Source organism: Vitis vinifera, chromosome 7 (assembly GCF_030704535.1).
Source record: "Vitis vinifera cultivar Pinot Noir 40024 chromosome 7, ASM3070453v1".
NCBI classification, from domain to species: domain Eukaryota; kingdom Viridiplantae; phylum Streptophyta; class Magnoliopsida; order Vitales; family Vitaceae; genus Vitis; species Vitis vinifera.
This window is the reverse complement of record NC_081811.1, coordinates 8,036,518-8,060,008: the sequence shown is the minus strand read 5'-3', so window position 1 is coordinate 8,060,008 and position 23,491 is coordinate 8,036,518. Positions and strand designations below refer to the sequence as shown.

At 36.2% G+C, this 23,491-nt stretch overlaps 1 protein-coding gene across 7 annotated transcripts in view; it reads left to right on the top strand.

Annotated features, from left to right (window-relative positions):
* Positions 1 to 23,491, top strand: part of LOC100249696 (uncharacterized) — a 105,668-nt gene that overhangs the window by 25,431 nt on the left and 56,746 nt on the right. For all 7 annotated transcript variants that reach the window (XR_786247.3, XM_010654129.3, XM_010654128.3 and 4 more), the window contains 2 exons: positions 11,194 to 11,253; positions 19,263 to 19,307. Coding sequence is in view for 6 of the 7 variants with exons in the window: in XM_010654129.3 (XP_010652431.1) it covers positions 11,194 to 11,253; positions 19,263 to 19,307 (105 nt within the window). In the remaining variant the exon portion in view is untranslated. The remainder of the gene's footprint in view (positions 1 to 11,193; positions 11,254 to 19,262; positions 19,308 to 23,491) is intronic.

Here is a 23,491-nt window from a genome sequence, read left to right as displayed (position 1 = left end):
AATCTCCAGATCCATTTACCAAGCAAAGCTTTGTTCAAGAGCACTAGCTTCCTTAAGCCTAGTCCTCCCTTGCTCTTATCCTCACAAATCGCCTCCCACTTGATTAGATGAGCTTTCCTTTCCGCACTTCCCCCTCCCCAAAGAAAATCTCTTTGAACTTTATCTAATCTCCTAGCCACTGACTTAGGCATTCGGAACAAAGACATGTGATAGATTGGCATGCTAGCCAAAACGCTTCTTATGAGAGTGATTCTCCCCCCTTTTGAGATATATTGCCGTTTCCACCGCGCTAGTCTCCTCCTCACTTTCTCTTCCACCCCATCCCAAACTGAAGTGGCTTTATTAGGAGCCCCTAATGGCAAGCCCAAGTAATGAGAAGGAAGAGAACCCACCCTACATCCTAATTCCACTGCCATCTCCTCAATCTCCTCCACCACACCAACTGGGATAATTTCACTTTTGTCCAAGTTAATCCTTAAGCCTAAAGCTGCTTCAAACCACAAAAGAATCTAACTCAAATGTGTTAGGTGCTCTTTGTTAGCCTCACAGAACACGATTGTATCATCAACAAAGAAGAGATGGGAGATTTTTAGATTGTGTCTCCTATCACCCTCAATACTGCAACCTGAAAGGTAGCCCCTCGCAACCGCCCTCCTAATTAGGGCATCTAGCACTTCCATTCCCAAGACGAAGAGGTAAGGAGATAATGGATCCCCTTGACGAAGCCCTTTAGAACTCGTGAAGAATCCAGCAGGAACCCCATTAACTAGAACTGAAAACTTGGTTGAAGATATACAACTCCACATCCACCCCAACCACTTTGAGCCAAATCCCATTTTGTGTAGAGTCTTTAACAAGAACTGCCAATTGATGCTGTCATACGCTTTCTCAATATCCAACTTGCAAATGAGCCCTTTCTCTTTTCTTTTCTGCCATGAGTCTATCACCTCATTCGCAATTAAAGAAGCATCAAGGATTTGTCTTCCCATCACAAATGCATTTTGAGTTGGGGCTACCACTTTGTTTAACACTCTCTTGAGTCTATTAGCTAACACTTTAGCCATCGATTTGTATAGCCCCCCCAGGAGACTAATGGGTCTAAAATCTCCCAAATTAGCTGCTCCCCCTTTCCTAGGAATCAGAACCAGGAAGGTGTTATTGAGGCTTTTGAGAAAGGAGCTTTGCTCATGAAACTCCTTAAACATCTCCAAGATCTCCTCTTTCACAAAATCCCAACAACTTTGCCAAAACGCCATAGTAAAGCCATCCGGCCCAGGGGCTTTATCCCCACTCATCTCCATTAAGGCTGAATGAATCTCATTTTCAGAGAACGGAATCTCAAGACTCTCTGCTTCTTGCTGGCTAATTTGATCTAATTGGATTCTCTCAATATCCGCCTTCCACCCCAAGTCTTCTGAGAGCCTCTGTTGATAAGCATTTGCAATCCCCTCCCTTACCTCCTGTTCCTCTACCAGCCAAACCCCATCAATTTTAATTCTATCCAAAGAGTTGTTGTTGCGGTGAGCATTCGCCATCCGATGAAAAAATCCTGTATTTTTATCCCCTTCCTTAAGCCATACCTCCCTTGAGAGTTGTCTCCAATGACTTTCTTCCAAAAGGACCCATTTTTTATATCTTTCCTTTGCTTCCTTTTTTAATTCTGTCTCTTCCAAAGACAATCTTCTTTCGCTTTCCACACGGTCCCAATAATCCACTTGCTGCAGGGCTGCGCTTTTGTTACCTTCCAGATTTTCAAAGACCTCTCTATTCCAAACTTTCAGTTTCTGTTTGAGCTCCTTCATCTTTGCTGCCAATCTATAGCTAGCAGTGCCTCTGACCTCAATTTCCCTCCACCAACTCCGGATAAGGTCTAGAAAACCCTCAACTTTTAACCACATATTTTCGAACCTAAAGGGAGATGGCCCTTTCCTTAGCCCGCCTCCTTCTAGCAGAATGGGAAAGTGGTCCGACACAGGACGAGGCAACCTTCTTTGAATCACCCCACTGAACTTATCTAGCCAGCTAGGAGACACCAAGAACCTGTCCAATCTTGCCCAGGACTGGTTATTCAGGCCCCCGCTCCAAGTAAACACTCCCCCTTGCAACGGGAGATCTACCAGCCCTAAATCATCAATAATATGAGCAAACCTCCTCATGGTCGGGGTTATTCTCCCTTGGCGGCTTCTTTCTCTTTGATGGAGGGTACTATTAAAGTCACCCCCTAGGCACCAAGGCTCGTCCCAGATTCCTCTTACAGCCCCAAGCTCTTCCCACAAGCAATCTCTTTTCTCTTTGGTGAATGGGCCATAGACACCCGTAAATACCCAAACAGCCCCATTTTCCACATTCTTGAATCTACACGAAAGGGAGTACTGTCCCTCCTCCCAATCCACAATTTCCAGCGACCTTTTATCCCAGCAAATCAACAGTCCTCCTGCCGCCCCATCCGCATCCAAAGCCCTCCAATCTAAGAATTTTTGTCTCCTGAATACACAGTAAGTCAACTTTTTGATTCCTTATAAATGTCTTGATAATTTTCCTCTTGGACCTGTCATTTGCCCCGCTCACATTCCAACTTAACAGCTTTAGCTTCATTAATCTACTGTAAGCTGATCCCCTTTGCCCTGTAAAAGGCTTTTTTGCTTACACCCTTTCTCATAATTAACTGAGCACTCCAGTCTCTTCAATTCCCTTTCAAATTTTGACTTCTCCATCAATTCTTTGCTATGAATTCTCTCCCGTCTCTTTCTTATTTTGATCAAGAAGTTCAAAATTTCCTTTTCCAACCCTTCTATCGAAAACCCCAAAAAATGACTGAACTTGGCCAAACTGCTTTCTTCCCATCTATCCTCTTTCTCAATTCTGACTTCTTGAAGTTCTGTCCTCTCTGAATTCCACTCCACCCCCCTAGCCAAATTTGAGTCCTTATTGAATTCTACCAAGTCCCAACATCCATTGTCATCCATTCCGGGACCAACTTCATTACTTTCCTTTAGTACCCCAGAGTGATCGAAAGGCTCCCCCACCGGAGTCCGATCAAAAGAATACAAGATGAGATGAGAAGACCCATAACCCCTTTCCCTCTCTATCCTTAGACCAGAATCATACCTCATGGCTTCCTCTGCCAGCGCCTTGTCTGTTGCTGAAAGTATGGCTTTCTCCCTTGTCTTCCTTGCTTCCTCTGACTCCCATATGACTAGGTGTTCTCCCTCTAAAGAGCTCCCGTTGCTATCAATTCTGCAGTCCAGAAGACTTCTTTTCTCCAGGGGTCTTTTACCTTTGTTTTGGGCCATGGACTGACTTGATCTGGCCTCTTCCAACTCAGCCATTGGGCCTCTCCCAACATGAGCCCATCTCTTGGGCTGGCTAGTCTCTGGTCCATCAGGAATGGTCATCCTTTCCTTTAATGTTGGGCCCCTCACTGCACTCAGCCCACATGAGCTCTTCTCTACCCCCCTTATCATTGACTCCTGGGCCTGATCTACTTTTTCTTTCCAGCCTAAGTTATTCTCCTGCCAGCCCAGCCTCCTATCTGAATTTATCAACTCCTCGGGCCGTTCAAAGTGGGCCGTGGGCTGAATTGAACTGGCCCCATTTATCAAGCAACCTTCCCCGTCAAAAACCCAGCTCTTGGACGACCCAGCCTCTAGCCCCGCCCCTTCTTCCATCACTCCCTTTAGCTTTAGACCCGAATGTTTCGGCCCACAGACCCTTCTCTCATAACCCATGGGCGTTGATTGTTGGGCCTGGTCAACTATCCCCTCCCAGCCCATAACCCTCTTCTGGCTCCCTGTCCCCTCCTCTGACGATAACAGCGCCTTGGTCTTTTCAATGGCCGATTCCACCTCCACGCGCGAGCCGGAGCGTGAGATGTTGTCATCCCTGACCTCCCCCCATCTTCGACTATCAACCCTAAGCTTCCTGACTGACGGCCTGAGCTCCCACCAGAGGGCGAGGGTGAAAACTTCCTCCTCGATCCCAATCTCTAGCGTACTCGGTTTGTCTCCGCCGTCCGACCTAACCAGAATCCTAGCCCATTGGAGCTCTTCCAGTTTCTCCGTCTTCGAATCGATGTCGACGAAACCACCGCATTCATCCCCCACCCTTCTCAACACAGTCGGGTTCCACAACGACACTGGTAGTCCAAAGATTCTAACCCAAATCTCGTTACTTTCTTCCTCCTCCTCCCTGCATCCACTCCATGGGCTCCATTTCTTGAAACTCAGCCTTATCTCTCCCATCATTTTTTCACCTGATAGGGAAACCCAATGAGCTTCTTCCAAATATTCAAATTCCAACAAGATTCTGCTTCTCTCCAATTTTTCTAGCCCTAGGCGTCCTTTCAATCCCCAAGAGCTCGCCAGAAATCTCCCCAATTTTTCCAAATCTTCTTCATCTCCAAACCTAGGGTTCCAACTCCCGACAACACAATGCTCCAATTTTTCCAAATTTCTTTGGAATTCCTCTCTCCATACCTTCACCTGAACTGGATTAATAACTCTACAGATCGGTCTCTTCACCACTTCCGCGAACGTTCTCTTCAGATCCATGTTTCCACCTACCTTTTCTTCTTGCATATGGTTCTTCTATTGATTGACCTACGCAGAATCTGTAGATTTTCCGCCATTGCATTCCATCCATTTTTTTCTCCTCTACCTTTTGGAATGAAGATACAGTATTGTTTTCATTCCAAATCAGTTACCCCTAGCCGGAGGAAGCATCCCGCTTTATTTACACTTCGCAGCAGAGAGAAGGATCTCCCCTGTTCCTTCCAATCCTTCACCCATCTGTCTTTCTTCTCGTCCCTTATACAGTGGTTTAGGCCCTCCATTAAAAACCCTAAACTCTCCACTTCCATTCTGACCCAAGACGAGACTCCCCCTTTGCTTTCTTTTATAAATATTTGGGGTTTTCCTCTCAAACACCTTGGATTCAACTGTGAACCTGCTCCCCCTTCGCCTCCTTCGAGACCCCTCCTTATCTTCATCTCCCTCGCCAGCGTAATCTCGCCTTTTTCCTTCCTCACGAGCTCGCTCGCTGCCGCGCTCACTCTCTCTCTCTCGCACTCTCTCTCGCTCTTTTCATGATGCTCCTTGCTGAGTAAAATAGGTTCTTGTTCAGTGGCAGGGATATTTTCAAGAGGGAGATCAATGGTGGCAACTTGATGCACCTGTCCAGATCTTGTGACAGGTTTTCCTCTACTGCTCCCCCCTTTACCTCCTAACTGAGGCTTGCCATGGAGTTTCCAGCAAGATTCACATGTATGTTTTGGTTGTGACAATAATTACACCAAAGTGAATCTTTATCATCCGGTTTTCTTCCTTCTACTTCGGATCCCATCGACTTGAAATTTCCAGCAGTAGTTAGTGTTGAATTTTCTGGAGTATAGCCTCCTAGCATCATAACACGACGACTTTATTCTCCAATCACAAAGGCACAAACCTCCCGGAGGGGTGGAAGAGGTTCTTTCCCCAATGTTTGTACTCTTACTTGCTCTAATTCAAGATTAAGACCAACCAAGAATTGAAATACTCTCTCTTGCTCCATTATCTTCTTCAATCTAGTAGTGTCTTCAGCAATTACCATTTCTATGTGCTGGTAATGATCTAATTCCAGTCGTAGGCTTCACAATTTATTGTAATATTCAGTCACAGACCAAGTGGGTATTTAGTAAACCAACTTAATAACTTAAAGTGATTTAACAACTTAATTTAAGTCATTAAGTAAATTAAATATGTTTGATAAAATAACTTAATGATACGACTTAAAGTAAAAAATAAAAACAATTAACTTATTTTTAAGTTCACATCTTCATTTTACCTTTTTATCTCCATTTGCCCTAGTTACTTCCATGATCTTCTTTGCTACTCCATAACCTCTGTTGTTACTTGTCCTCCTTTTACCCTAGTTATAATTTATGAGGATAAATATGTCAATTTGATGATTTAGAAGAAGTTTTAAGTTAATTTTATCAAACAACCTTAATACTTAAAGTAAGAATTAAGTAATAAGTTTTAAGTCAACAACTTAAGTATAATTTAACTTAAAGTTAATTTAAGTCATTAAGTAATAAGTATTAAGTTTTACCAAACACCTTTCAACTCATATACTTGTGCTATTATTCCAATCTTGGAATAAGTTTGATTGATAGCATCCTAAATCTCTTTGGCGGTGGAGAGAAACAAGTATATTTGGCTAATCTTCGGCTGCATGGAGTGTAGTAGCCAAGACATCACCATGAAATTTTCCTCATCTCGTAACTCATATCATGGATCATTGGGATTAGGTTCTAATTTGACACCTATAATATAAGCCATCCTCTCTTTACTTTCAATGAAAAGTTTGGCTGATTGGGACCATTGTAGGAATTTCTGACCATTGAGTTTTTGAGTGGTGATTTGGAGTGTAAGGCTGTCATTATGAGGGGTAGATAAATGTGGTAAGGTTTGGAGTGTAGAGGAGGGGTTAGAGGGTAAGGTTGTTTGAGAGGATGGTGTCTTTTCACTAGTTTCAGACATTTTAGGGAAAAGACAACAAGGTTTCTATTTTTGTTTTGGAGCAAACAAGAGATGAACTTAAGGGAATTATAATGGGAACTAAGGGACCAAAAATAAAGGCTAGTTAAAAGGAGGGAACAAACTACAATAATGAAAGTTGTATGGAATTGAGCAATGAAACATAGAGTGTAAAGAATGCGAGAGATTTGTATGTAATTGAGCAATGAAAGCTCTATGGATCTTAGCAAAGTCAAACTTCCTGCTCTGATACCACGATGAAAAATAAGCTCTCGTATTCTTTACATTCTATTTTACAATATAATATATGTATGTATGTATACATACACACAAAGAATGACTGATAAGATCCCTTAAATTAGGCTATCTATAAAAAAAGAATCCTTAAAATTAAACAATTTGATTGCAAGAGTCCTATATGGAATTTACCCAAGGTTCCTATATGGAATTTGCCTAAATTTTGGTAAAAGAATCATAGGTAAGCTTTTACAAGAAAGGAAATATATATTGGAGAAATCAGATATATATGGAGGAAAATTAATTATTGATTTCTTGGCCTATTCTTCTAACAATTTATGTCAGATCATGAGAGCCTTTTTGATTTTACTAATGATTTCGGCAATGCATAAAAAATTAATTAAAAAAAATTTATACCATAAAAATAATAAATAAATAAATCTTAATCATCATGAATCTCCTCACTATAGCAATTAAGTTCAAGTGAAGTATAAAATTATAAACAAAATCAAACATTTTTTAAAAATTTATTATGTTATAAAGGAAAAGAAAATAATACGTATATTATCATTTTTCTTATTTCCTAAATGATATTCAAACTACATAGACCATTAAACATAACATAAGGTATTTTTAAATATTGAAATTCAACAATCTCCATATTAGTATTTGGTATTTATTTTCAAAATCATATTTGTTATTAGTACCTCATTCTTTTGTTGAAAAATATCACTAATTTCATCATACATATATATTCTCTTGAAAAAACTAGTTTGGTATATGCATTATTGCTTGTTTTTATCATTTCTCAAAGTTTCATCCAAATTTTTCTAATTTTTATGGAAATTTCCATCAATATTCCCGTAAATCTAGCCATTGATATTGATATTTTCAACATTGCCTATACATATATTCTTTTAGATTTAAAATTTTAGAAATTCCTAGTTTTTAAAGCTTGCTTATAACTACTAATTTTTCCTTGTTTTTAATATTCAAAACAAGTATTTTTGTGTTTTACATTTGCTTCTTTATTTATGCAACACTTTCCTTGTAAGTCTTTTCTTAACTATGCTAATGTTTTTCTTGTAAATTTTTTCTTTTCGTTTTTTTTTTTCTTGAGAAACGATAATATAATATATTAAATAAGGATTAAAAGGTCCTAAGGAAGGAGAAAAAATCCTCCCAAAACAAAGAACTAAACGGTTGGGACCTCCAAAATATTAATTAAAGCTATACACCATAAGGAAAGTACATACAACAACCTCTCCTTGTAAGCCCACACCTTACACACCGACAACCAATCAAGTTTTCTTTACTATGCTTTGCAGGATAGCTCATTTGTTTTGTACCTTTTATTTCTTTTTATAATTCAGTTTAATGTTTGTTTCTTATAGAAAAAAGACAAATAAGCCCCCTTTAATTTAGATGGTACAAATAAATACATCAAATTCTAAGAATTGTAAAGAGAAGGTTTTTCTTTTTTAGGTAGAGAAGTGGATGTAAAGTAGAAAGAAATATTTGAAATGTTTATTGCCCTTGAGATCTGGCTCAAGTGGTAAAGGGATGGGGTGGGTTTGTGGGAGGTTCTAGGTTCAAGTCCTAATGGGGACAAAAATTTACCTATATATATAAAAAAAAGTACTTTTAAGACCACAATGCAATAATTTTTTTTGAAAAAAATAAAAATTTCTTAAGAATGCACAACATAATCTTGGAGTGTAGATATCAATATTGTGTAAATATTATATATCTTAATGTAGGATGCATTGCATATGTGTTATATAATCAGATCTAAGAAATATAGGCAACATATATTGTTTTGTGTATACATTGCTACTGTGATTATATCGTTGAGAGCTTGTGCTGTCCAATAATTCTTGGCAAGATGGGGTTAGGGCAAAAATGGATAAATCGGATAAAATAGTGTATCTCTTTTTAACCATTTTCTCTATTTTAATTAATGGCTTTTCTACGGGATTTTTTCAAAGCTAGAGGAGATTGAGACAAAGGGATCCTATCTCCCTCTTCTTATTTGTGATTGCTTCGGAGGTTCTTAGTAGATTGCTCTTGGAAGCTCGGGATGATGGTTTTATTTTGAGGTTCAAGGTTGGGGGAAGAGGGGGTGGGGGTGAGGAGATCTCTCATCTCCTTTTTGTTGATGACACCAGTGTTTGTGAAGCCTCTAAGAAGCAAGTCACTTTCTTGTATTGGCTACTCATGTGGTTTGAAACCATGTTGGCATTGAAGATTAACTTGGAGAAGAGAGAGATCATTCTAGTTGGAGAGGTGGACAGTTTGGAAGATTTGGCTTCTGAAATTGGGTGTAAGGTGGGAAAGTTGTCTTCTTCTTGCCTAGGGCTTCCCTTGGGGGTCTCATACAAGTCTATGGTAGTTTGGGATGGGGTAAAAGAACGGTTTCGTAAGAGGCTCTCTTTATGGAAGAGACAACACCTCTCAAATGGGAGAAGACTCACTTTACTTCGTAGTACTCTAGCTAGTTTATAAATTTATTTTATGTCTTTGTTCGCCATCCCAAAACTTGTAAGATTGACATTAAAGAAGATTCAAAGGGATTTTTTGCGGGGATTAGAGAATAAAATACACTTAGCCAAGTGGTCTTCCGTTTGTAAAGCAAAGTTGAAAAGAGGACTAGGTGTTCGTTCTCTTTCTTTGCTTAATAAGGCCCTTTTTTGCAAATTGTGTTATGGCTTCTCTAGTGAAAGAGATCTGTTGTGGAAGAAAATCAAAAAGGGAAAGTTTGGAGAGAAAGAAGGGGGTTGGAGGTCAAGAGTGATGAGAGATTCCTGTAGGTCAGGGTTTGGAAAGAGATTGGGAAGCAATGGGATTTTTTTAATAAAAATATTTTCTTTGCGGTGAGTAATAGGAGTAGAGTGAAGTTTTGAAAAGACAAGTGATGCAATGAGGAGCCCTTATATGAGACTTTCTCCTCCTTGTTTGTCCTTTCTGATTTGAAGGAGGCATGAGTAACTAATTTTTGGAAGTAGCGTGGGGAAGGAGGAAATTGAAACTTTCATTTTTTTTAGGAATCTGAATGATTGGGAGTTAGGTGTCATGGAGCGGTTCTTTTCTAAGCTCCAAGGACAGACAATGAAGGAAGACAAAATAGTATGGAAGGAAGATAACAAAGGGGTATTCTTTGTAAGAGGGTTTTACTTGTTGTTGGAGATAGATTGCACCACCCTTTTCGCTTTAAAGATAATATGGAACTCATGGATTCCTTTGAAGGTGAGTTTCTTCACTTAGGAGGCTTGCTGGGAAATGGTACCGACTTTGGATTAGCTTCAAAAGAGAGGGTGGATGTTGACTAATAGGTATGCATTGTGTAAAGGGGAGTTGGAGTCCATTGATCATATCCTCTTTCATTGTGACAAGGCAAGAATTTTATGGTAGTTGGTGTTCACCATTTTTGGTATTTTGTGGGTTTTAATTGAGTCGATTAAGGAGACTCTCTTAGGGTGGCATGACTCTTTTGTATATAGAAGGCGTATTGCAGCTTGGAGAGCCGCTCCTCCTTATATTTTTTGGATGATCTAGTAAGAAAGAAATAGAAGATTCTTTGAATGTGAGGAATTGTTAGATTGAAGGCTAAAAAATATTTTCCTTAACAATTTCTCTATGTGGGTTAGGGGTATATAGGTAGTGGATATACGCATATGGTTGATTTCTTAGATTAATTAGGGTTTTGATGAGGGAGGGAGTATTTTTTTGTGTATTTCCTCTTTCTTATTTTTTTGTCTAGTGTTCCTTATATATGTCTTGTGTACTTTTGTGTGCTTTATGCATTTATTAATACATTCTCTTACTTGTTAAGAGAAAAAAAAAATCTTACTGCAATTGTAGAATCCTATTGATAGTTTGTAGGATCACAGGCTTCAAGGTACATTAAGCAAGGGGTTTCAGATATTGCTTTTCTTTGTGAAAAATTGGCTATAGTAAATTTCTTGCAACCTAAGCTGGATATTTGGTTTCAGGTTTAAGTGTGATTTTTCACCATGAAGATATCTTTGAGATGGTTTTTTTAATGTTGGGACCCATTTTGACTGTGGGTGATCATTCCCAGCCTAATGGCATTTTTATGATTTTTACAAGTTTGGACAATTTGGTTAGAAATTGGGGTTCACTTCAAATAGTGGAGAGAATTAAAATTGGGCTTATATGTAGTGTAACAAGGTTTTAGTATGATATTAACGTAAATAGCCATCTAAACATTGCATATTTTGTTTGAGCCTGCATATTTTTATTTATAGTAAACTCCTTATTTTTAATTATAGTGTTCTTACTTGATTTCCTATTGTTTGATAATATTTATTTTTTTGACCTACTTCTTCTACCTTCTCTGTTTTGGGTGTGGAGATCTTATCTATTAAACATTTATTTTTAATTATGGATTGTCTTAACTATAGCTTGTCTTTACTTGTAGGCACGTGTATTGGAGAGAACTCCCTCACTAAGTGATCTAAATGAACTTGTTTATGGACAGGTTTGCTAAACCAACTTTAACCTTGGTCCTAATGTTTTAATTCTCCCTTTTGTGATTTAGATAAGTTGTTTGTTGGAAGTATTTGTTTGTAGCTATTACTTTTTATAATTGGCAACGTTTACTGTTAGTGCAAGTAAATAGTGAAGGAAGACAAATTATTGATGCTCATTTGATAGCATATCTTTTAATTGGTTACATAATAAATACCATGTTTTGGCAACCTAAACCTAGTATTGCAGGCAGCACAACCATCAGAAAGGATTTTTTCGGTTAAAGGACATTTGTTCCTGGTAGGATTTGGAGCCTTTTGTTGCTAGTAGGGTTTAATGATTTAGAATATTTATATGAAAAGTAGGTTAAGCTTCAATTCATTGTAAAATAGCAAATAATTGTTCACACTTCCATTGCTGTGAACTTGTGAGGATGTATTGGTCATTTTTGGGGTTTCTTTCAGTTAGGTTTAAATTAGAGGTTAAGATTAGTTCAGATTGAGTGGCCCTTGAGGCTTGGCTCAAGTGGTAAAGGGATGGGGTTAAAGGTGATATATGGTTATTTTTTAACAGATGAAAATATTTAATTTAAAAAATTTATTATAAAAAATTCTTTCTTTACTAGTTTTATTTAATATTTAATAGGTGTTTGGTAAACCAACTTAACAACTTAGAATGATTTAATAACTTAATTTGAGTAATTAAGTATGTTTGGTAAAATAACTTAATGATATGATTTAAAGTATAAAATAACTTTTAAGTAATAAATAAAAACAATTAATTTATTCTTAAATCCATATCTTCATTTTACCTTTTTATCTCTATTTAGCCCAATTATCTCTACAATCTTCTTTGCTACTCCACGAACTTTTCTGTTGCTCGACCTTCTTTGTTTAGTTATAATTTATGAGGACAAATATGTGAATTTGAAGATTTAGAATAAGTTTTAAGTTAATCTTATTAAACAACCTTGATCCTTAAAGTAAGAATTAAGTAATAAGTTTTAAGTCAACGACTTAACTATAATTTAACTTAAAGTCAACTTAAGTCATTAAGTAATAAGTATTAAGTTTTATCAAACACCCCTTTAGTGAGTGTTTGGTAAACCAACTTAATAATATAAAGTGACTTAATGGCTTAATTTAAGTCATTAAGTAAATTAAGTATGTTTGGTAAAATAACGTAATAGTATGGCTTAAAGTAAAAAACAACTTTAAGTAATAAGTAAAAACAATTAACTTATTCTTAAGTCCACATCTTCATTTTACCTATTTACTCTTATTTGCCCTAGTTTCCTCCATGATCTCCTTTACTTCTCCACAATCTCCTTTGCTACTCCACACCTCTATTATTACTTGACTTCCTTTGCCCTAATTATAATTTATGAGGATGAATATATCAATTTGATAATTTAGAATAAGTTTTAAGTTAATTTTTTCAAACAACCTTAATACTTAAAACAAGAATTAAGTAATAAATTTTAAATCAACAACTTTAAGTATAATTTAACTTAAATTCAAATTAAGATATTAAGTAATAAGTATTAAGTTTTACTAAATACTCCCTTAGTATGGGGTGATAAATAAAAAAGTTTTAAATCCATGCTTTTATCATTGTATGGATAATGTCCTTTTTATATTTATTAGTTTTTTTAATCTTTGTGATTATATTTATTTTTATAATAATTTAAATAATTCTCTTAAAAATTTTGGAGTTCTTAAATGAACATATTTGCGTATCGATTGATACTGATCTAAGATATTGAGACTAATTTGCCTCGAGACCTTCTAAGTCAATGACCTCTATGACTTTGAACTATGATTTTTACTCATTTTTTTGTTGCTGAATACCCTACAAAAACATATTTGAGAGTAGGTGGATTGAGTTTAAGGCGGTATTGAGCATGGATATGAACAAAGGACACAACCAAACACTTTAGGAGGTAGTTTGCAAAATCCATGAAAGTTGGGAAAAAAACTTAGAGAAAACAGTCATTGGACTTTTGTGGTCTACGACCTTAGAGGGAAGTTGGTTTATTAAGTGGGCAGTAGGAAAAACTACCTCTCCCCAATATGACTTTGGAATATTTCTAAAACAACTGAGTGACTTCTAATTGGTGTCATTTTTTCTGTTTAGCAAAGTCATTTTGTTGTAGGATATCTGTGCAAGAGGACTAGTGAATAATGCCCTCATCTTAAAGGAATGGGATGGTATTTGATTGAAGTATTTCCTTCAATTATCAAACCTAATAGTTTAATTTGGACCCTAAATTGGTTGCTAATCATTTTGTGAAAAATGGGAAACACATTGCTCACATCATTTTTTATTTTCAGAAGAAAAAGCCAAGTCACTCTAGAACAATCATCAATAAAGGACACAAACCACTGTGCCCCTGAAATATTTGGAATTCGACAAGGCCCCCAAATATGAGTATGAATTAATGCAAAAGGGTAGAAGACTTTCTATTACATATAAGAAAGGACACATGATGGTGTTTGGCCAATTCACAAGTCTCACAATGAAAACCGTTAACATGCAAATGTGTAAATAAGGAAGGAAACATTTTCTTTAATAAAGAACAAGGTAGATGCCCTAAAAATGGAAATGGTGAAGCCAAATTTGGTCTTTATTAGGTGAAGATGTCGCTAAAAGATGAGAAAGAGCTGATCGATCACCATTTCCACTTCTAGTTTCAAGGAAGTAGAGCCCCTCCCGTTCCTTAGCATTTTCGATCATCCTCCCCGTAATTCGGTATTGAAAAACACAATAGGAAGGAAAAAATTTTACACTACAATTCAATTCTTTGGTTATTTGATGAATAGACAATAGGCTTACTGAAAGTTTAGGAACATGTAATATAGATTTGAGTGTAAGAGAGGGTGTGAGATTAATGGTTCCTTGTCCAGTAGTGGCTGCAAGCGTGCTATCAGCAACCTTGATTTTTTGTTGTCTAGAACATGGGTTATATGTTGTGAAATGGGGTGGAGGAGTGGGTCATGTGGTCTATGGCACCTAAATCGATGATCCAAAGCTTAGAAAAACAATCTTTTGAGACATTAAGAGAATGAAAAATGAGATACTTACTTGACTGTCAATTTGTCTGAATGACCTTCACGTCTTTAGACCTTTCGTATATATAGGAACTATACAACCAAATTTCACAGCGTTTCCACTAATTACAATAGAGATTTTCTCCCAATCCCCTAGCTGTACATGCTATTCCTATATGGAAAACCCAACTGTACAAAATAAAGATCATAGAGATTTTCTCCCAATCCCCTAGCTGTACATGCTACTCCTATATGGAAAACTCAACTGTACAAAATAAAGATAATAAAGACCTTTTTTCAAAGAAAATCACATTTTAGGATACATGAAGTTTGTTAGCAGCAGCATCATAACAAACAAAACCTTTTTGAGCATTACTATAGCCCATAAAAGCACATCGTGTGGATTGAGCAGTAAATTTGTGACGTTCAGTGGGTGGGAGATGGACAAAACAAACACACCCAAAAGTATGAAGGGACTGATACTCAGGATGATTACCAAACAAGCAGAGATAAGGAGAGTCATACAGCAAGGTCTGCATAGGCAAGCGATTAATCAAGTAGACAACATTAGACAAGGCTTCAACCCAAAATTTAGATGGACCAGAGGATTCAATTAACAAAGTACGAACAACATCCAAGAGATGCCGGTTCTTGTGCTCAGCCACCCTATGTTGCTGTAGGGTGTAGGGGCAAGAGCATTGGGAAAGGATCCCCTTCTGCTGTAAGTAGTTCTGAAAATTGTGAGACATACTCTCCCCCTGAATCAAAACGCAAGACCTTAATACAAGCTGAAAATTGTGTTTCAATTAGAGCAACAAAGGTTTGAAACACAGAGAACACATTTGCCTTAGATCGAAGAAAGTAGACCCAGGTGAAACGACTATAATCGTTGATGAAAGTTACAAAATACTTGTGCTGAGCATGTGAAATAACCAGACTAACACCCCAAACATTAGAATGAATGATCTCAAGGCATTTTGTAGTGAAGAAAATATTCTTCTTTTTTCTGTGCCAAAACTGAATACAAAGTGACCTATATATATACAAGTGGGATTCCTAATCTAAGCCATATAATATGCACAATCACTATCTCTAAGGAAACAATAACTAATTAAGAGGGATTCTCTCATCCATAAAAATAGAAAATATCCTAACACAATCCCTCTAATCTTGGCACTTAATTACAAATCATAATCCCATATTTCCACATGTAGTTAGTGATCTCCAATTCCAATTGGAACCTTCGAGCATTGTTGTCTTGATTGTAGATACACCTTAGATACTCCCACATCTCTTTAGCAGTGGTGAAGCAATGAAGGTTATTCACCATGTGAGGCTCAATAGACACCAACAACCAAGAAACAATTCTTACGTCCTTGTTGTCCCATTGAGCAAGATCTGTTATGCCGGCAGGAACTTTGCTCTTGCCATCTATATGGCTCCATAACTCTTTCCCTTTCATAAACATCTTATATTGGAACTCCCACGCCAAGTAATTTTTTCCATTAAAACGCACAATAGTGTTTTCTCCTGACATCATGCAAAAGTATTGACTTCTAATGGACAGAAACTCCAAAAACGAATTCAGGCAATCCGCAACACACTAAATTACCCTTCGCAGATAAAAAAGAAACCCAGAAAACTCCCAAGAACCTCCAGAAATCCTCCAAGAGAACACACCACCGAGACCCATAAGAATGATTAAAAAACCAAAGAGCCCGAAGGGCTAAACCAAGAGATTATGAGAGATTGAGACAACAAAGAGTTCTAGTTCAAAAAGTAGCTCTGATACCATGTCAATTTGTCTGAATGACCTTCACGTCTTTAGACCTTTCATATATGTAGGAACTATACAACAAGATTTCACAGTGTTTCCGCTAATTACAATAGAGATTTTCTCCCAATCCCCTAGCTGTACATGCTACTCCTATATGGAAACCCAACTGTACAAAATAAATATAATAGGGATTTTCTCCCAATCCCCTAGTTGTCCTATATGAAAAACTCAACTATACAAAATAAAGATAATAAAGGTCTGCCGCATATAGAGAAAAATAGGTTGCTGCACATCCTATTACCATTTACTGTGTCAAAGAGTAGGAGGCACTCGACTTGCCTAGTGAAGAGAGAAGGGTTCAAAGTCTTTCAATCTCGTCCTTGTTGAAACAACCATTGTTAGAAGCAATTGAAGCTACATCATCATCACAATGAGCCATATTAGCTTGTCCTCCCTATTAGCCACTTCGATTTCCAATGCCTCTGCCAAAGGATTGAGGTTTTTCATGAAGTTTCCAACAAGTTTCTTTAGTGTGTCATGGCTTTTTGCAATAATTGCACCATAATGTCACGGACTTAGTCGTTCACTAAGCTCGTGCGGCACTTAGACAAGCCAAGACGTTTGATCTTGGTAAGTCAGCCTTGCTCCCCAATGCTTAGCTTGCTCGGCTAAGACACTTGCGACTCAAAAGCTTAAGAAGCTTGGTAGGCAACTCTTGAAAGAATGGAAGCTCTTATTTACTCAAGGAAGCCTTTACAAGTGCTTGGAAACTCACTTGCTTGGTTAGGAAGTGATTTGGGTGGTGCCTTGGCCAAATGAGGCCCTCACCTATTTATAGGCACCAATGGAACTCTCTGGAACCTTGGAGGGTTCCTTACAAATCAAGAATATTCTAGAACTCCCTACACTAATCTATGTACAACCCTATGTACAAGAATATGCAAGAGATCTTTAGAATCTTTTAGAAAGCCTTGGACTCCTCTCATGCCTTCCACCATAGTGTAGAGATGTGTGGACATCTCTAGGCATTTCTAGAACCTTCCACACTCTTCCCACCAATGGCTTAGTGTAGATGGCTCCAGGAGTTTCCAGAAGCTTCCCTCCTCCTATATAAGCCCATGGGGAGGGTCATTTGAAGCATCCTGTGACAATAAGCTATCTTTCTTGCTGGATGGTCGAGGCCCCTCATTTTTACTAGAATCTACATTGCTGTTGTTGCCATTATTTTAAATTGGTAGCACACTAGAGGGAGCTGTTATAGCAAGGGTTGAACTTTTAGAAGTGGGATTATCAAGCATCACTGTTCACTGTCCTTCTTCAGCCATGTATGAGTGAGAAGACTTCATTCAAGGGTGGTAAAGATTCCTTGCTAAGAACACGTATACATGATCAAATTCCACATTAAGGCCAGCAAGGAAGTAAAAAATTCTCTCAAGTTCAACATATAATTGCAATAGGGCAGCATCTTCGCTACTCTTCATCCTAAAATTCTGGTAGTTGTTTAATTCAACCACAGTCCTTTCATGATATTATAATATTCAATCACAGATAGAGTACCTTATTCGGTGGTTGTAATCTTTGTTTTGATCTCATAAATTTGAGCTGCATCTCACACTTTGGAATATGGTTGTCAAACAACCTCCCATATCTCTCATGCAGTGATGAGCAACATATAAGGCCCTAGTGATCTCTGGTTGTATAGAGTTCCAAAGCCATGACATGATCATGAAATTTGCCTCATCACAAATCTAGGATCATCTTTGCTTATCTCTAGATAGATCAAGTGACTTAATTTCCCTTTTCCTTTCAAGAATGTTTTCAATAGCTGTGACCAGGTTAAATAATTTCGACCATTCAATCAAAATGATGTTTAAAGATTTTGGTATTCTCCTGATGATGGAGATTGGGTGTTAATGTTTGAAACAAGAACTGTGGAGATTACTTATGATGTTTCAAACATGATTAGTGCTAGGAATGAGAAGAAAAGAAAAAAATATGGAAACAAACAAAAGAAGGAACAACTGCTGATGGATAAACAAAAAACAAACTGGAATTTCATGGCAAAGAATGTCATGCAATCTCAGAAAAAAATTTAGTAGCAATGAAGGCCAAAAGTTTTCTTATAGCTCTGATAACACAATTACAAAGAAGAATAATTCATCTTATTTCAAAATGAACTAGTTCATGATATATATATACATACACACATACACATATGTATGACTCCTCTACTCTTAACAAGGAAAAAATTACGATTCCCTAGTTGTACAACTCCTAAAATTCAGGGATAAGATTGCTTAGATTTACAATTAAGGAAAAGAGGATCACTATATCATAATCTAGCCTAAATTAAATGCAAAATATATATCTCATTCATAATTTGTATTATGTTGACTTTCCAACAAATGATATTTACAAAATAGTCTTTACATTTTGTAAAATAAAAAATGACAATACTTTTTACATTTTTAATTATAACATGGTTAGAAAATAATGGTTATATTTCTGCAGAATAAAAAATGATGATATTTTTTTATAATTTTAATCATAATATGTGAAATTGTATATTAAACAAAGATTTTAACCACTACTTAAGCAATATATTTTTATCTCCATGATTTAAATTTTCAAAGAATTTTATATTAGAAGTATAAAATTCACTTTGTAAAAATGGATTATTTTTGGAATTCAATTGTTTTCATTAGCAAATGATCAAATGAAATTCAATACTTTTACCTACGATAATACCAAACACTATATGTTTCTACCAATTCAGCATTTTTTGTGCTCTTTTTGGAGGGCTTCCTTTAAGTGCTCCTTGTATGCGTATTGTGTACGCTAGTGTACTTTGCTTCTATTTCTAATTTATATATACATTCCTTTACCTATCAAAAAATCAATACTAATCCCCCCTTCCTTGAAATTTTAATTTTGAAAGTAAAGATTATTGACCATATATGGGTCATCTGCCTACAAATTAAAAAGAAAAAGAGAAAAAAAAAAGGGAAACTAACCATATATTGGCCATTGCAGATGATCTTTGCAAATTATGTTTGTTGGATTTCTTTTAAGTGATATTGTGCTTCATTGTTTTATCCTTTGTTTAATGACTAACCAAAATTTTGTTTTGTTAAAGTTGTTTCCTCCTCTGTCAAAGAAATGACATTTTCATTATTTTGTTTTCATCAACAGGAGTATTTAGGCAGGGATGATTTATCATTTGTTTTTTCTCTCAAGGTGAGTCCTACTTCAGTTTCTATGGTATTATATCTACGAATTCTTATTACTATATTAGAATTCTATTTAAATAGGTTTAAGTTGCATCCAAATGGGGTTTTGTCATTTACAGTATTATGCTATGTGGAATTTATCATTTAGAGGGACATCAATATTGATAAATTCTTTAATTTGATGCATAATATTCTTTATCATCCTTATGATAGTTTTTCTCCACCCATTCATTTCTCTCTACTTTGTTGTATCGTCAATGTTGTAGTTTAGTAAGTCCATAGTGGTTCTTTCATGACTTGTAGTAACCTCTTCACCATGAAAGTTTCATGCAATTTATTTACTGTCTTGGAACAATATCCTATTTGCTTTTTGTTTAAATATAAAGAAACATTATTTGTTTCTTTGCTTCACTGAGGTGAAACTGCTGTTATTTGCATTTCTGGGCATGCATTTCTTGCTTCTAAAAGGATTGGGAAATCATAGTTAAAGTGTTGGAGAATTGGTGCAATAATTTTTATTTTTTCCTGTACAGTTCAGTTTTATTTATTTCCTATAGTTAGAGACTGATTTAGTAGCTGATTTATTTGCTATAATTAGTGATTGATCTATTGGAGTAATTCTAGGCATGAAATAGAGTAATTTACTTTTCTTTTTCCTATTATAAACATTACAAATAGACTGTAAACATATTCTGCAACTACATAAGTGTTATTTATAAATCATTCTATGTTTTCATGGTATTAGAGCCTTGTGCTTAGTAGGCCTTTTTTCTTCTGTTTATCAGCTTTAATTGCTGATGGTAATCTAATTTTTTCCAACCTTATTGCTAGAATTGTTTGTGTATTCTTTTGGCCTTCAATGCCAGTGTTGATTCAAGGGACTGTTTCAAAACCAATGTTTTTGTGTCTATTGTTTCCTGGTGTTTGCCTCCCAATTACAATAATCTCATCCTATCTTCAATCAACCCATGATGACAAAAAAATCTGATGCCTCTTCTATGTTCCTCTCTACATCAGAGGAAATTTAGGAGGCTATTTGTTAGACTTATTCATTCAAAGTTTAGAGATGTTGTTTAGATTTATGAACTAAAGATTAGAATTCATAATATCAAATAAGGTAATCTTTCGATCCTTGAATATTATAATGTTATACGAGAGTTGTGGCTCAAATTAGATCAATATTAGTATTTAAAAAATGGAGCGTGGCAAAGATGAGATGATGTGTCACAAATTTATTAAATGAGAGTTTTTTATTTCTTGGTTGGATTTCATAATGATTTTGATTAGATTAGAGTCCAAATTCTTGGTATAGAGACTCTTTTTAAAGAAAGCTTTTGCAACTGTTAGAGGTGAAGAAAGATGAAGAGGGGTTATGCTAGATCAGAACCCTATGAATGGCTCAATATGAGTCATTGTTTAACCATAAAACACTATTATCACCATTGGTGGCTAGATCACCAGCATTATTGTTTCCTTAGCCACACCGCTAGGAAGGAATGAAGTTAGAAGGTCAAGTTACAAGGATTCTCAATAGTGTACTTACTGTCGGAAGCCGAGATGTACCAAAGAGTCATATTGGCAACTCCATGGAAAACCTCCAAATGTTTTTTGGATGGGGAAATGGAGGTTGAGGAGGAAATGAAGGTATTAATCTTAAGCTAATCTTGCTAACATGGTGAAAAACCCTTGACAATAATGCTAGCTAAGAGAGAGAATTGCTTTAGCCCATACAATGATTCCTTAACTTGCACACTTTATTCTTGTTAAAGCTGGTGGAGCTTCCATGTATACCTCTTCTTCTAAGTCATTGTGCAAAAATGCATTTTTAACATCAAATTACTACAAATATGAATCAAGGTTAACTGCTAAAGACAACAAAACATGCATGATATTCATTTTTGCCACAACGGCAAAGGTTTCTTGTAATCCACCCTGTAGATTTGAGTATAGCCCTTAACTACCAACCTAGCTTTTTTATCTCTCTAAGGACCCATCAGCTTTATATTTAACTGTGAAATCATTTACACTCCATTTAGTCTTTTTCCTATTGGAAGATCAACAACTTCCCTTGTTTGGTTTTTATTTGGTACCTCCATCTTCTCACTCTTGCCTTTTTTCTAGTTCTTATCTCTAAGTGCCTCATGTAGTGTTTAGGGAATGTTAAGGGAGTTCAACCAAGTGAGACTTTGTGCGATGGTGACAATATGTCAAAGGAGACCAAGTTGGAAATAGGGTGTTGGGTGCATGTTTCGGTGCCATTTCTAATGGCAATAAGCAAATTTAGATCGATAAGGACAAATTCATCCAGATGCTCTTCAACTAGTTGGCCAATGTGTGATGAATAAGGTGAATTAGTAGAGGGAAAGAGTTCAATACCTATTACGAGATCCAATGATTGGACCTATTGGTGGTCAAGTTGAGATAACCTCCTTCTTGAATTGAAAGAAGGTCATGAGTAAGTCAAGATCTGGTAGATCCAACACAATGGGAGATGTATCTTCTAACAAAGGCTTCCCCTAAAGATAAGTTTTAGGGTAGAAGGGTTGGTTTTCCATAAAAGTAATATCCATGGATGTGAAGAATGTTTTGAAAGATAGGCGATAGCATTTGTACCTTACTTTGTTAAAGAGAGTAGCTAGTAAAGATGTGCGTAAGGGCTTTAGGATCTAGCTTCTTGTGGATACGAACATGTTAGATACACTTAAATCATGAGAGAACAATCATTGGAGATCAATTATCTAGGCCCTAGAAGGCTTTTTGTTTATCAAAGTCATTGCTATTAGAACAACTTCCTCTCAATCGGTCTAGGCACATTATTTTGGAATAGTAGGGCTCTTGTGACCCTTAACAAATACCTATTTTTTCTTTTTACAATCCCATTTTGTTATAAGGTTTTAATGAAAGGGGACTGGTGGATAATACTTTTTCCTTGAAATAAAGGTGATAGGACTTGATTAAATTATTCTTTCCCATTATTTAGATTGATAACTTTTATTCTCACTCAAAACTGATTTTCAATTGTTTTGTGAAATTTAGGGAATGCATTGCTCACATCAAACTAATATTTTAGCATATAAAACTAAGTGATCCTAGTTGAAAACCATCAAGAACAAAAAATACTGGGAATTCTTGAAGGGGCCATACATCAATATAAATAAAAATAAATGGATGAAAAGATTTTTTATTCTTCAATGGAAACAAGGTTTGATGGTGTTTAGCCAACTCATAGACTTCACAATGGAATGCACTAATATCTAAGTTTAGGAAACATTTTTTTTTTCAACAAAAGAAAGGGTGGATGCCCTGATCTTCGGGGACACAGTCAAATCTAGTCCTTATTGGATGAAAGTTTTTTAGAAAGGTAGGAGAATGGTACCTCTCATTGTTTCCACGACAAGCTTCAAGGGGTAGAATTCATCTTGTTGTTTAGCTTGCCCAATCATCTTCTTGGTCCTGAAATACACAATCAGTTGGGAAGAATGTTACATGGCATTTTAAATCTTTGGTGATTGAAAATAAAAGGTTAATAGATAATCTTGGGGCATGTAACACTGATTTTAATGATAGAGTGAGTAACAAATTTAGAATAACTTGAGTAATTTCCCAAAGAATGTATAGCTTTGATACCATGTGGGGAATAATGATAATTCTTATGTCAAAGAGAATAATTGGTAGAACCTTTATATACAAAATAAATGGGCTAACTTAGGAAACTTTGACTATCCTATCAATCTCCATAAATTAGGAATTATTCTTTTTTTAACAGAAAACTACTCTATTTTAAATTTACAATTGTACATGTGAAAAGAGAGAAAATAGAGAATCCCTAATTTTTGTTATTAAAAAACTATTAATAATACACATTGGACTTGGGTATATATATACATGCTAGTGGGACCCACAATACAATAAGGAAAAAAAAGAAACAGTAAATAACTAAAATAACTGTACACTATCTAACACTCCCCCTCAAGCTGGAGCATATATGTTATATACACCAAACTTGTTACAAATGTATTTAATTCTAGGACCTTTGAGAGATTTAGTAAAAATATCTGCTAGTTGATCATTTGAATTGACAAAACTAGTCGCCACACATCCTGATGTGATCTTCTCTCTAATGAAGTGACAGTTAACTTCAATGTGTTTGGTCTTTTCATGGAAGACTGGATTGGATGCAATATGCAAAGT